This window comes from Ptychodera flava, chromosome 9 (genome assembly GCF_041260155.1).
Source record: "Ptychodera flava strain L36383 chromosome 9, AS_Pfla_20210202, whole genome shotgun sequence".
In the NCBI taxonomy this organism is placed as follows: domain Eukaryota; kingdom Metazoa; phylum Hemichordata; class Enteropneusta; family Ptychoderidae; genus Ptychodera; species Ptychodera flava.
The window spans coordinates 32316167-32331555 of record NC_091936.1 but is presented as its reverse complement, the minus strand read 5'-3'; the positions used below and the strand labels follow the sequence as shown (position 1 = coordinate 32331555).

The 15389-nt window shown below is 38.8% G+C and overlaps 1 protein-coding gene across 1 annotated transcript; it reads right to left on the bottom strand.

The window, feature by feature from the left end:
* Window positions 1–9645: 9645 nt before the first annotated feature.
* Window positions 9646–14281, bottom strand: LOC139140694 (uncharacterized). The gene is made up of 4 exons (XM_070710075.1): window positions 14124–14281; window positions 12773–13151; window positions 12137–12282; window positions 9646–10406 (listed from the first exon to the last, which is right to left on the bottom strand). Exons 2-4 carry the CDS (start codon window positions 13062–13064, stop codon window positions 9783–9785), a joined length of 1062 nt encoding a protein of 353 aa, XP_070566176.1. The 5' UTR covers window positions 13065–13151; window positions 14124–14281; the 3' UTR covers window positions 9646–9782.
* Window positions 14282–15389: the final 1108 nt, after the last annotated feature.

The following is a 15389-nucleotide window of genomic DNA, read 5'->3' as shown; positions in this document are numbered from 1 at the left end:
AAAAAAATTACGGTGAACATTAATCATCGAAATAAAAATAATTTATTATACTTGCATTAAAAGGACCAAATATGTCAAAAATGTCAATACTCGAGTTTAATTTCGATATATTGTTACAACAGCATATGGCAGAAAGGAGTGTTCGAGAACATTAATGCTGGAAAAGGGTGCCCGAAATCACAGTCCCTCTATCCATAGAGGGACTGTGGGAGTGTGCCGAAATGGAAGGTTTAGCATAGACTACGTTCACCGTTCAGTGGTATTTTAGTCAAATAAGAACAATTTACCGCAGAATGAACACATTTTTATAGAAACCTTACTGCGATTGTAAAAAGGAGACAATTTGAAACATTTGCATAATTCTGAGTATCCTGAAGAACAATAGCGCATATTAAGTTTAAAACATAAATGCTCTATGAATTTCTTTTGAATACGCTCAACCTTGTCTACAAGATTCTTTTGCTGGGGATTCCAGATAACAGAATAATATTCGAGGCGGCTGCATTCAAGGGCGATATAAAACGTGCTTTACTTGAGGCACACCTTCGGTTGTCGTCGGGCTTTAGGCCATTCTCGAGTCACGTTACATGATAACATTATTATTGATAATATTTCTTGCACTTCTGCCATTATTGACACTTCTAGTTCCTGAGACCTTACTCGTCAGTTGCTTGTTGGGTGTCACTTTGCTCCTCTGCAGTTGGGTTTATGCAGTCACCAATTGATATGTATGATTGCCGCACACTTCATGTACTTTACTGTTCATAGTGGTCAGAAATGCACAATACTAACAGTTATTAATTTCAGGGGATTAAATCCATGTAAGCGTCTTGAAATAACGTTGCTGTAATATTGGGTTCGGGAAGGGAAATTTGAACTCCGATCACCTTATAAAGATATTTCTGACATCCACTATTCAGTGTAGGGTCTTGAATTGACAGTGTGATTAATGGGGAGGCTGTCCAATAGCACACAGCTCAGGCAATATTGCCTTGATCAGAAGAGGGAAAAACTCGTCTTGTTTAGGTGGGGAAAATATATTTCTCGCGGTTCGATAGTATAGAGAGAAATTGATGTCTTCACGTTACGTAAATTTGGCACGTGGTATTAATGATTAATGCGTGGGCGGGGCTACGGAGCTATAAGTTGGAAGTTTAGAATTAGATATTCAGTCTAGCCAGGCACATTCAGCAGCCTACAGACGGGTTCGTCCAAGTTATCTTCAAAAAATCCCCAAAAAACAAAGTTGTTGTTGTGTTTTCGTATTGAGGGAATAGGGAATGAACGAAAGTGGTGAAGTCCGACACCACCGCCCCGTGGTCCTGTGTTATGCACTGTTTTTCGGACACAGGTTTCCAGTGAATTTTCCTTATCTAAGGTTTTTTGACCTCTGGTTTTTCCTGGACGGCATGCACAGGTGACGCGGGTACTACATTTCATTTGCGTCCGCCACGCCATTAGGGACTGGTCAGTTTCTTCGGCCACGGGGGGGGGGGGGGGGCGGTGGATTATTTTTTGCCGACGTCAAAAAGTGGCTGACCCCCCTATTCCAAATTTTGAAAACAGGGTGACCCCCCTATTCCAAATTTTTGAAAACAGGGTGACCCCCCGCACGCGACAACTGTAATATTTAACAATATAATACTCATGACGGGACGCTCGCATCTAAAAAACAGTACACTTTTTTGGGCTCTTTCTGCACTGATAATATGCAATCTAACGTAGTTATATCAGATATAATCAGACATTACATAACGCTTAGTCAACAACTTCAGATACCAATAGCTTGGCCGGTACTACTTTATGCCAAGGTATTGTACAGTGAAGCGGCACAAACTCAATCTCGTTTAAACCTTGACAACAGTATTATCATTTCAGGACATCGGAATTTGTTCCTACTTTTATTAATTTGAACTAACATATGGCTTGTAGTATATTTATAGGTCCTAATCTGTGAAAATTAGGGTACAATGTTCAAAGAAGTTCAAGGCGAACGATTATCTGTATGAGTGAAGTGTGTAAGGCAGAGATGTCTTCCCTGTACACCCACTTAATCGCTATCTCTAATCACATATTGCAAACAGCTTACGAGATGGCAAATAACTTTAATTAGGAGCTCCATACCCCTTCAAACCCCTATTTCAAGGGGTGAATGTGCATTGAATATGCACTGTTTTTTAGATGGAAACGTCCCCTAATGTACCGTACATATATATATATGTAATATTATATATATATATATATATATATATATATATATATATATATATATATATATATATATATATATATATATATATATATATAATATTTTACATACATTTATATTTTAACAGTCATTCTGTGTTTTAATGAAATTGTTGGCATGTCAGTTGTAAGATAGGAATTTCAAATGTCAATCTTAAAGTTTGAATACAGTACATTTTGAATGAGCTGTGAATGTATTTCACACTTTCTATGCTTAACCAGATGTACTGAACTGTTGTACAGAAATGGATGTCAATCGTTAATATCAAACAGGAAAAAGCAGTAAATCAAAACTTTGATGGGTGTTAAGACTTGCCAGCCATCCAATTAAATCTCCTGAGGAACCATAGAGAGGCATTTTAGCCAAATCTGATGTATGCAGAGTCTGAGATGACCTTTTCTTGGAACATTGATATTTGTGCATGTTGCTTTCTCATACTGAATTCTCACAGAGAGAACAGAAAAGTATCAGGAATTTGTCATGCTTTTCATATGAAATGCAGATTTCATAATAGTACACTTTCACTTAGCAAACATCAAGATATCTCTGGCATATATTTCTGATTTATTAAAGTATGGCGCCCGAAGGGCGCGGAGAAAAATATGAAACATCCTGATATCTCTGATATATATGTCTTGTATATTAAAGTAATGCACAGGAAGGGTGTGCTGAAAAATGTCTGATATATTAAAGTAATGCGCTCAAAGAGCACGCTGAAAAATATTGAACATACATATATCTCTGATATATGTATGCCTGATATGTTAAAGTTAGGCTTGCTGAAAAATATGTCTGATTATTAAAGTTACGCGCCCGAAGGGCGCGCCGAAAAATGCAACTAGATAAAATTTGTGGCTGATGCGATGCATTTTAGGCAATGATGAGCCTGTGTCGAAATTCAAAAACACACTGACCCCCCTATTGGGCATTTCAAAAACATGGTGGCCCCCCCTATCACCAAAGTCAAAAACAGGGTGAACCCCCCCCCCCATGAATCCACCGGCCCCCCCCCCCCGGCCAAAGAAACTGACCAGTCCCTTAGCTCGCACTGGAATGCAATGACAGACTGTGTTGCCAGTACACTGTGATATGTCTGTGTATGTAATGTATGTGTGAACACAGGAACAGACACTGTTGATGGTTTGATGTCTAGACTAGAACTGATTACTTTATTGTCTAATAGTAAAGACTGTAATATATCACGTCATGGATGCTTAATCTCTGGAATGTGATTGTCAAGTCAGTAACTCAAGGATGTTTACTTGACGAAAGCCCCAGTTATAATGTGTACTGTATACTTTGCTCTACTTGTCTGTAATAAAGCTGCCCCTCTGGCTGATCCATCATTAATGAATGAATGGAGTGGAACGTAATTTATTTATTAGAATGAGAGTATAGAGAAGACGTGTCCTTCAACGTGGGTGTAGTGCGCCCTCTACGGCTGAAGAGTGAGCCGAACTTTACTTTGTTTAACTATTGAGGGCGCACACATTCATGTTTGTCAATGATCATGAGGCATGCATGCTATGCATCAAATACTTCTATCTTCATTGTCTCTTTTCTCAGCTTAATTGTCAATGGCAATATTGAAACAAACAGAGAAAAACGCTGCTTATTATTCAGAAAATTTTGAAAATTGCATTTCTCATTTTAGTTTTCTCTTCCAACAGAAACTTCAGTCAAGATTACGGTTAGTTCAATTTAACCTGCAGGTGCCATATCAGACCATGATTTAAATTTTCATTTTATTGGCAGGCCTGTTTGCCAACAGCATAAGATGAGATTAAGATAACTGGAAAGCTGCATCTATATCATTTACAAGTCAATCATGAAGGCCTCGCTGATTATAGGACATCAGTGGGGAATCTGGTCTAAACCTCTTCTTGTTACAAAATGGTTTGTGTACAAGGTGTGACTGGGCAACTTTGAACTTGCTCTCATTTGCTATTGTGTCTACAGCCTGTGAGTTGTCATGAACAATGGAAATAATAAGCCTAAGAACAGTTGCACTCATAATACTTTCCATGGAATGACAGCAGATCATCTTCACACTCAATTTTGAACCATTCCACATTGCCATGATACCTGCACTATAACGCTCCCAATAACAGTCATAGAAGCAAAATCTTGTAAAATTGCTGTTTATTGCTGAGTACACAGCTTGACCCTCCAGTGAAAGCTGCCAGCAGATTACATACACAGTGTATTCCAAAATATATACATGAGATCTTCAAAATATTGCTATATATACATATATAAATTGTAACTTTAAAATTGAAAAATAAAAATATGTACATAGTAAAATACTTATTGGTAAAAGTTGTACTCTTTTAGTGGTTTGATTATGATACCCCACACCTTCCCGTCAAAATAGACAAAAAATACCGCAATTATACGGTGTCGCTCAAATTTGATCAGAATTGGTACATACCAGTATGGGTACCAAAGATCAACAATAAATGTTGTTTCTATCTGTTCAGTGCAGGAAAATTCTACGTTGATGTTATGACAATGATTTCTGCACAGTACAACCAGAAAAACAACAAGAAATATTTAAACCAGAAAAACAAGAATGACAAAAGTAATTAAGGTTTGAAACTTTAGGTACTGGAGGTCAACTTTAGCAACATGCATAGCAGAAAGGCAGCTAGCCCCCTTACTGCCTTAGTTTGACCATAGACGGTCTTCCTCCCCTCTACTGTCTATGGTTTGAGCAGGTCTGTTAATATGTAACAGTTCAATGACAATGACAGGAAATGACTCAAGTCAGTGGAGTAAGCCTGTTTTAAGCCTGTTTCAGAATTTCCCTTTTTCTTACCTCATTTGCACATTTTGACACTGATGTGTTAATTTGAACAAATTCACATCTCAACCCCTACATCTACCTGTACACCAAATACTGAGACGGTAGCTTTGGCGGTATGGGAGCCTTTGTGTGTGACGGACATACATCCGCACATACCCACAAATATACAGACATTTAGACTCATCATATAAGCTCTTTTTGGTATTTATATATAAAACCAAATATGAGCTAAAAATCTCCTGGAGATCATTTTGAGGAGTTAAAATACACGGTGTCTGTTTCAGTTATTTCATTAGCTAGAAAAGTCTCCCTAGCAATTTAAATACATGTACACCAATCATAAAGATACACATGTGTGACTTCATGTATGGTACACATATGCCCTTTTGGTGCTCAACTGTGTTGCTTTCCTACGGGTGAGGTCTCTTAATACATAACATACATCCTGATCTTTTCATATCTCAACATCCTGTCTTCTGATTTGTCAAAGCCATTTTCAAAAGTGTTTGACCTTCCTGGTCCATGATTTGTCATTATCAAAGTCAACTGTAGGTGGCACCCTTCATGTCACTGATAGTGATATGTACAGATTCAATTCCGAACACTTGGAGCACGCTCACATCTATCCATCAATCCCTGCCTAGCCAAAGACCTACAGCTTCAACTGTGATAACAGATTTGTAAGTCTGGATGAATACTTCTTTCAAATTATTAAACTATTTACATGTCACGCCCCTCTTTGTATCAAAAGCAGAAATACAAATGTACTCGTAAGTCTCAACCCTGCAACTTTCAGAAGCAACAAGTACTGTCCTGTTGTTGATTGTTAATGGTTTGGTAGAACTAAGGCCTTGATATCTCGTTTGCCGACGTCACTGCCGCCATCCATGGGCTGGCCATTGGCTTGGTTCATTAGAAGGAAGTCTGTGTAGCCAGTACTGGCTCTCACCTGAAACACAGCAATAAAATACTGTCACCCATCATACTTGTTTGAGTCAATACACAGCATAACACAAGAAAGCGCACACTGTTAAATATCGAACTCTTGACCGATTCACATTAATCTCATTAAATGTGTCCACTTATGGAAAGTGCGTAAATAAAGCGTTGCGTAAATAAACGTATGAGTCATTATCAAGAAAGTACATTCACCGGCTGAAAACTCTGCAATTCACATTACAGATGAAATGAAGAACACACAGCTAATAAATGTGTGAGTCTATTGCAAATGACTTTCAAGACATTGAGAAGTTACCTGCACATTTGCTGTGGCTTTTTTTCCTATCTTTTTGTTACCCAGAATAACTGCATGGCTTACAGACTTTGGCAAATTGCATAGTCTAATGTCAAAGTTATTACAATCTTCAAGGATGTCAATGTATCTGGTTACGTTTCACGTGTCAATTTTTCCTGTATACTTCTTCAATAGCATGTTGCTAACAAATTGAGGAGAAGTTCAGAAAGAAAAATCTAAATCCACATTCTACTTTTTGGCAAAACAGTAGAAACAGTGGGGAAATAATATTTTCTCTCCCATGCATTATTGGCAATAATCTTGGTACAGGTATATGTTATCATCTTTGAAAACAGTTTCAGAACACTTCTTCTTTGAAACTAGAAGGCCACTGAGCACTAACTATTTTCACGTGTTCATTCACGTGTTCACAGCCGGAAATTTAACCACTGGCAGAAAAAATGGCAGCAACATTTACAAACAGTGTTATTGGACACAATGAAGTGGTGACTTGGGAGTGATTGTCCGACAGTGAAACTCACCTTGTCCCTGACCAAGTTGTAGACCTCTTGGACAGTGTTAGTTGACCTTAGATGTGCCACGGTTGCTATTAACTTCTGCCCATAGAAAACTTGAACACGTACACCTGTATAGCGTAGAATCAGGACAATCTTGAACAACTCGAGCTTGAAATATCTAATTTCACTTATATTATTATATTTCCTACAACAATATCCACATTTGCAATTATTAGATTATTAGTTTATGCCCTTGTCTTTTACTTCTTTGAGTGCTGTAATTTTTCCAACCAAAATTGTGGTGCAACATTTTACCTATTTTAATGAATTTTTCAGTACGTTTTTTGATAATTTTGGACCAAATTGATATCAGTCTTTCTTGACTACAATTTTGAACAAAATTTGGAAAATGAAAAAAAATTATCTGGATCTGAAAAAATAAATTGCCTTTGTTATGTATTTTATAGTCGACAAAACTTGACTTTGGCACTCAAAGGGTCAATACATTTCCATATGGCCTTGTTACATCAAAATTCCCACGTACATGCTGTATATGGACAGAAAGCAGGTGAAAGTATTGATCCCTAGTGCCAAGTGTAAACCAAAGACCAATGATTGCATACTGAGATTAGGAGAACTTTCTCATGTCTAAGCTATTCAATTTAGACAGAATGCTTACATCTACAAAGGCAACACACACAATGAAGACACAGACACCAACAGTTATCGTAACTGTTATTGAAAAAGTTGAGACACTTCATCAAAGAATAAACAACTAAACCTGTGATTGTGTAACAGAACTTTTTCAACCAAACGCCTTGCTCAAGTCACTGAAAATCAAATTGATTAAAATCTGCCAGTTCCTGCAGTGCTGTGCATTAATCATCAATTTTCTGATAAAAACGTTCTCCTTTATTTCGTCTCTGTGAATAAACAATGTCATTTAGTATGTCAGATTGGCCCTCAAAAGTATTTGAAGTATCTTCATGTGCAAACATACCATATTTTTCAACCTTAAAATTGTTTTCAATGGTATAGGATAAAAATTTGAAATGATTTCAAAAAATGTGAAATTTTGAACTCCATGAAGAACACTTGACTGCAGTAATGAGAGATTTGATATTGAAAAGAACTCTGAATTTATGAGCTCTGGGTTGAGTAAACATGGCTGACATAGTTATGTAGCTAACGGCCTTGCTTCCAAGAAGCACAACAATGCTGATATTGATAAAGCCAGTTCTATGTAATCATTAACATAACAAAAGGTAAAACCATAGCAACCTTTCGACGTCAGAGTTAAACGAAGCTGTTGAGACTATTTTAGGTACTGCATGGGTGGATGACCTTTGACATCAGATAAATCACTCCTAAAAGGTCAAACATGATTACAGAGCAAAGACAAACCAATTTGCATGTATGTGAAACCAGTTTTTAATACAACACATTTTTTAACATTGCTATTGTGGCAAGGCAAGGCAATGAAGCCCAGTTTGGCAGCTAAGATGGGACAGCCAAAATTACTTACATTCACATGCACACCAAAATAACAGCTTGAATCAGGGCATGGGACACTAACTGACTGCAATGTTATTGAAGTACCGGTATGAATAATGCAATAAATATGCGCAACCTGGGACCCCATTATTCTGCTCAAAAACAAATCCTGTTCTACAAAGCCTGTTTTCTGATGACTCAGCTACCTTTTAACAATCTTGAAATGCACGTAGGTTTGTATTTCTGAAGTAAACAAGGAAGTTACCTGGATATTTGAGTTGGCTGCTCCCATTTCCAGTAGTGGGTGCTACCAAAGTTTGTTGTTCAGTCTCTACCTGACAGGCTGATATTGTCTCCATGAAAAAGTGTCCGACTTTCTGCGACAGCGCGGCCAATAAATTACGACTTGGTGCAGTAGTTTTTGGCCTGTGTTGGAGGAAGGCCGGGTGGTAGGCTGGTAATGCTGGCAGAGGGAGAGGTTTAGCTGCAGAGGCACTTGTCTCATTTCTGTCAATCAGTGTGGAGGCGGCGCTCGCGTCAACACAGGCCTCCTGCTTAGCTGTAATGATGTTCTCACTTTCACATGACTGATGTCTGTTCCTTTGCTTGAAGTCATCTTCCGCACACTCAAGACCATGTTCTGAGTCTTCCTTACCATCAGGTGATGCAGGAAGCCCATTGAAATACAATTGTTTGTGTTTAACATCACCTGTACAATCTATTCCAGTAATAGAATGCGGCACTTTCCTTGTCGTGGGTGACAACTCAGGAATGGCGATGTTAACATTTCTGTTAACACTCGTCCAATTCTCTTCATTTTCTTGACAATTATCATCTCCTACTTTGATTGTCGTGAGTAGCGCTGCCTGACCCCCAGCCACATCTGGATTCTTAAAGATCTTTTTCATGGTTTCTGTCCCAATTCCATTTCCTTCAGCGCCTTCAAATCGGGCAATACCGTTTTCGTGCAACTGTTTGCCTTTGACATCTTGTGTCACAACGCAAGGTGTAAGGCTTGCTGGCTGCACAGGGCGGAAGGTATTACTTTTCCCACTTTGCTCTGATACAGCATCTCTGCCTTCAAAAACATTCTGGGTACTGCTGTCAGTCTGTTCACTTGGCTGCACCGGGGGAAATTTAACTGCCAGTTGACAGCATTTCCTTTTCACCGGTCGAATACTCTGTTGGTTTTTGCACTCTCTGTGTACAGTCCTCCCTCTCGGCACAGGCTGCAATGAGAGTTGCCCTGTCAGGGATTGTCCACTGGCAGCAGAAGAACAAGGCAAACTTGCAGAACTAGTACCGTGATCTGTCCTTTTGGGGCTACACTTGCCAGAATGATCGTCTGAAACTACAGTGCAGTCCAGGCCTTCTCTTGACTTTGACAAACCTTCGGAAGTGTCACTGAAACTGTTATCGCTTTGCTTGCTGCTGGATGCACTACCACTGTGGCTAACCTCACAGCTAAAGTCACTAGCACTTTCACTGTTTTGATGACTGACTTTCAGAAAAAGTTGTATTTTGATCATCATGAGGCACTTCCTCTGTGTCCTTGGGGATTACGACAGAATTTTCAGCCTGTAAATCATCATCAACAGATTCGTGAGTTTCAAGCTCAATGTTTTTCTGTGGCCTCGCCCTTTCCCGCTGTTCATATATTTGCTGCATGAAAAGGAGACTCATGGGTACAGGGGGAGGGCATTTTCCAGGATTTGGGTTTCCACATTCCCTGGCAGGCATAACAGCTTTTCCATGGTTGTCTACTTCTGTCTTGCTTTCATTTCCTTCAGTGTAGCTTCCTTCAGACAGACTACAGTCATCTTCAGTGAGTTTCAAGTCAGAACCAACTACCTTTTCCAGCACTTCGTCACTTTCTGATGTGCTGTCTGGGTGAGCTCCGGCAAGCTGTTCGGCAAAAGAAGCCGGCTGTTGAATCTGTGCAGCTACAATGTGTTCCTGTTCCTCTTGTACTGGATTGATGCCTGGAGTTGAAATTGAGGGCACGGCTTGCCTAACAACTGCTGTACTGAAATTACTTGCCTCAGCAAATCCGGTGTCCCCAACTGTTCCGTGTCTCTCTGGGGCACATGCTTTGTTGTATTGGATCTACATTGAAAAACAATACAAATGTCAATAAATTGTTTATCAAATATGAAAATAGCAGTAATAATTCCATTTAGACACTGTGCATTTTGGGGGTCATTTTTACACAGTTTAATTGTTATAAAAACAAGTCATCGTTGATGACACAGTCCCCACTTGTTAATGGGTATTTTGAATACAGGTCCTCAGAAAGGATAGAGTCCTCTTCATTAGGTCTGTGATAAAAATACTTTTGAATAAATTCACTTGATACATGTCTGAGTTATGGTTCAGGACATGAAAAAATCGTAACAAAATGGTCGCACAGTGGCCATAAAGGATCGCATCACAAAACAAATTGATGTGCATAGCTATGACATTGGTCGATGTCCTTGTACCAACTTTGAATAAAATTGGTCGAAACATGCAAATATGCCTGAGAAATGGCTCTGTACATGAAAAAATCGTAATAAAATGGCCGCCTGGCGGCCATATTGGATCATATCACAAAACAGATTGACGTGCATATGTATGACATAGGTCAATGTCCTTGTACCAACTTTGAATAAAATCGGTTGAAACGTGCCTGAGTAATGGCTCTGTACATGAAAAAATCCTAATAAAATGGCCGCACAGCGGCCATTTTGGATCGTATCACAAAACAAATTGCCGTGCACAGCTATGACATTTGTCAATAAGCTTGTACCAACTTTGAATAAAATCGGTTGAAACGTGCCTGAGTAATGGCTCTGTACATGAAAAAATCGTAATAAAATGGCCGCCTGGCAGCCATTTTGGATCGTATCACAAAACAAATTGACGTGCATATCTATGACATTGGTCAATGTCCTTGTACCAACTCTGAATAAAATCGGTCGAAACATGCCTGAGTAATGGCTCTGTACGTGAAAAAATCGTAATAAAATGGCCGCCTGGCAGCCATATTGGATCGTATCACAAAACAAATTGACGTGCATATCTATGACATTGGTCAATGTCCTTGTACCAACTTTGAATAAAATCGGTTGGAACATGCCTGAGTTATGGCTCTGTACATGAAAAAATCGTAATAAAATGGCCGCCTGGCGGCCATATTGGATCGTATCACAAAACAAATTGACGTGCATCTGTATGACATATGAAGTAATCCTTGTACCAAGTTTGAATGAAATCGCTCCAGGCATCTCAGAGATATCTGCATGAACGGACGGACGGACGGACGCACAGACGCACGCACGCACGGACGCACGCACGGACATGACCAAACCTATAAGTCCCCCCGGACGGTGTCCGTGGGGACTAAAAATAAAGACAGAGAGACCAATGGAAATATCCATCACATATTCAATACTTGAAAAGACCATATACTTGTAAATTGTTCACAGTGACATTAAAAATCCTACTTCAGGGGAGAGAAAGTTACTGTTTGCATTGACAAGAGTGAGGATGGTTTACACACAATTTTTGTTGTAGTCTTGTACATTGAATTGTCTCTCATACATTTCACTAGAGTGTGATGACTTGTTTGTCTCATGGCCATCAACTGTCGATTCTAGATGCCTACTTTTAAAATATTAAAATTGCTTTCGATTAGCAGGACTTTAACTAAACTTCCTTTTGAAGATGCCATGAGCTCAAAACAGAAATCTTAAAAACTTAGTATGATGGATCAATTCCTAAAATTTGACTTTCACTTCCTTGTATATGAATATAAACTCTGTTAAATCACTAACAATTTTTTTTAAAGCCTTTACCTGCTCTTCAGAAATTGAGAGAGTCTTGGCACTAAATGCATGTTGCCCAACCTTTTCTAGTTCAATGGAGTCTGTCTTGGTCCACTGATCACATGTCAATTCTTCTTCGTCCTCACCAATGTCTTTCAACATTTTCAAATCCCCACCTACACATTTTTAAGAAGAGAAACAACGAATCTCAATCTTTGACTTCACACCAATCACGTTACACTTTAAAATTTCAGTTAATTCAAATTTTCCTTGTTTTCTCAAGCTTGTTTATGAACCTGTGGTGTTAACCCCACAGTTGGAGTTAAATAGTATTGATCCCAATAAAAGTTTTGTCTCATTAATGTATTTCCTGATGTAATTAACATAAAAGGCACAAAAGTATGTGATTTGCACAGTTAACTGGGCCATGGAGTCTTGAAAATTTTAAGACAGGAATATCTTATTGCGTCTTTGTTACTGAAAGAAAGATAATTTCTCATTGAATGACTGGGGTTACATGTATGAAGATTGATCAATCATGCAAAGAGACTGGAGGACTGTATTTGGCTGATCTTGATGTGCCGCTGTATGCTTAATGCTTAGGACTTATCATTTACACTATCGCACATGTATCAAGCAGACTTTGCAGAGAAACACATGCCTTACCTTCAAACTTTCCTGCACCATCACCTCTTCTGATTCTCTTCGGAAGACCATCCAGCGCTGGGTCTACATGCTTGGCGACAGAAGGATGCTTCCTCAATGAAGACAGGCACAAGTCTAGTTTATTGGACCACTGGTCAAGCTCCTCTCGTAGGCCTTGAAGTTGGAGGAAGGCATTCAACACACAACTTTGGTCTGCACTGTCCTCAAACTTAAACTGCCTATATGGTTCCGGAACACCCTGTTCCTGGTGGCCTATCATTTGTGGCTCGTATTCTGGCTGGTAGTTTGCCATGTTTTTGTTGTCTACTGTTCTGTTCTTGTCTGTCTTTGCGAGGTCTCATACACACAACACATTAGTTCTGAACTGTGCGAATGTGCTCTGTTGAGAGACAGCAGATTAAGAACATCAAACATACCCTTAATGATTATAAATACATGCCTTTTGCTCACAGACATTTTAAAAAGTACCTTGGTTCCTGTGGGAAAAATTAACTGAATTCGTGTGAATTGTATATTTGACAACCAATCTGCACCTTAATCAAATACTGTACAGGGGAAAAGAATATAATTATTTAAACAGGAACACACAACACATTTCTTTCTTCTTATTATCTCTTTGTCGATTGATTCCAATGTTAGCAATAGTAAATAGAGATCTGATCATCTTTCCTTAAGGAAAGCTAATCAATTTATCCAATTTTGTTGGCGACGCCTATATAGGATATACACAACAAAATGGCATGTACTGCATCAGTACATGTCTTGATGTCCACACCATGGAAATTGGAGGTAGTCTACCTCCATGCCCATACAAAAAAGGCACAATTTATCCATTAAACCAGCATCGATGGCTTCCAATACATCTCTAAATTCACATCTGCTATCCTTTTTGCATCAAAATTGATTTTTTTCTGCATTTTGGGGTACGATTTCCGAGATGACCCTTTCTATTTCTAATTGGCATATCAATTCACCAATGGAGCCTATGGAGGTAAAAGAACGAACTTTTTTACCTCCATGGTATACCCGATTTGTTGCAAGCGATCGCGGATAGTCAAACACAGCACCAGTTCTTTCAAATGTACCGCAGGCTGAGCTGTTGTAACAAATGGAAATTCTTTTTTCCAAACTTCCTACATTTCTATTACAAATAAGCTTGCATAGTGGCCTTTGCCGTGTACCATAACTGTCACAGTGTAGCATGGCGTGTGTACATACGTACGATGGACGTAGAAACATCTTCAGCACTGGTATAAAACGCGAGCGTTGATCTATGATCGTCTGTAATATAGAAAGTGCTTGATTAAGTCGATAGGAAGAGTGAGTGTTAAATTTTAAAACTGTTACAGACCTGAAATAGGTACGGAAACTGGCATCTGCGATGTCACTTTTCCGATCAAAAGTGCCGTCACAACAAACATACGTGGTCCGACGGCGCGCCGCTCCCAACTATTTGTATACATTCAATTTTGCAATCATGTGATTTTTCGGGTATTGATACACACAGAGCATGCAGAGCAGAGAGGCCAAATCGAGAATTTCGCAATCAATTTATATATTGCAACAGTGCGATTTTACAAAACAAATAGTCCCTCATTTCGCTATATGAAAGACATAAAGATAATCGCAGAAACCATAGACCCTAAGACAAACAGCACCATAATCGTTACGACGTACTGAGCTCAGTGTCGCTATCGCAAAGTTGATCGACGAACTACTTTTTTTGCGAATTTATATATATATATAGGGTGAACGCGTACGTACGACCGGGGGGGGGGGGGGGGCATTAAAACGATGGACCAATGACAGTGCAGTACGGTGACCCACATAGTGAAATACGTGACTGTATAGCTTGGCGGGTGATGAGCACGTGGACACTCCAGAAAAGCATAGGCGACGAGCTGCTAAGGGAGCCGTCATTATTTATGGCCTGGGGTCGGATGAATCTGAGGGGGGGTCACTCAAAAAATCGAAAGCTACAAGGGGGGTTGCTCAAAAGTGGAGAACAAGAAAGGGGGGCTACTCAATTTTGTTGACATGTATTGAAGCATTTAGTGGAGTTACGAATTAATACAACAATAATAGTAAAGATATGTATATTCATACCCGGTATTTGTGTACACACACACACACACACACACACACACACACACATAATATATATATTATATATATATATATATATATATATATATATATATATATATATATATATATATATATATATATATATTAAATCATAATACAGGTGGTTTCAAGTAGAAACTAAAATCTCATTACACTATGTGTTTCACGTTATTGTGATCTTCAGACGAGAATGATCAGCTATTCGACGTGGCAAGCCTTATGTTAGAGGCTAGTACTGAGTACATTTTTCAGTATTTCCTGATTAAAGATTGATATACTTGCCTGATCATTAATGAGAAACGTCTGCTTTCTATATTCTACATTGTATAGGTTACCGATAGGGGAAAATGTGTAAAGCAAGCTTATTCTGATGCTATAAAGTTTAAAACCAGTTGAATGCCTTGACAACAAACCCATCTTTTATTGCAGGAAAATAATAATAAATAATAAATATGAATAAATGTATGTCTGTCGCTATTTTTTCGGTTTC

Coding starts and splice junctions, on each gene's coding strand:
- LOC139140694 (XM_070710075.1), bottom strand. CDS start 13,064: ATGGCAAACTACCAGCCAGAATACGAGCCACAAATGATAGGCCACCAG. Junction 12,283..12,772: donor TGGTGCAGGAAAGTTTGAAG/GTAAGGCATGTG, acceptor AAAAATGTGTAG/GTGGGGATTTGAAAATGTTG. Junction 10,407..12,136: donor TCTCAATTTCTGAAGAGCAG/GTAAAGGCTTTA, acceptor TTTTCAATGTAG/ATCCAATACAACAAAGCATG.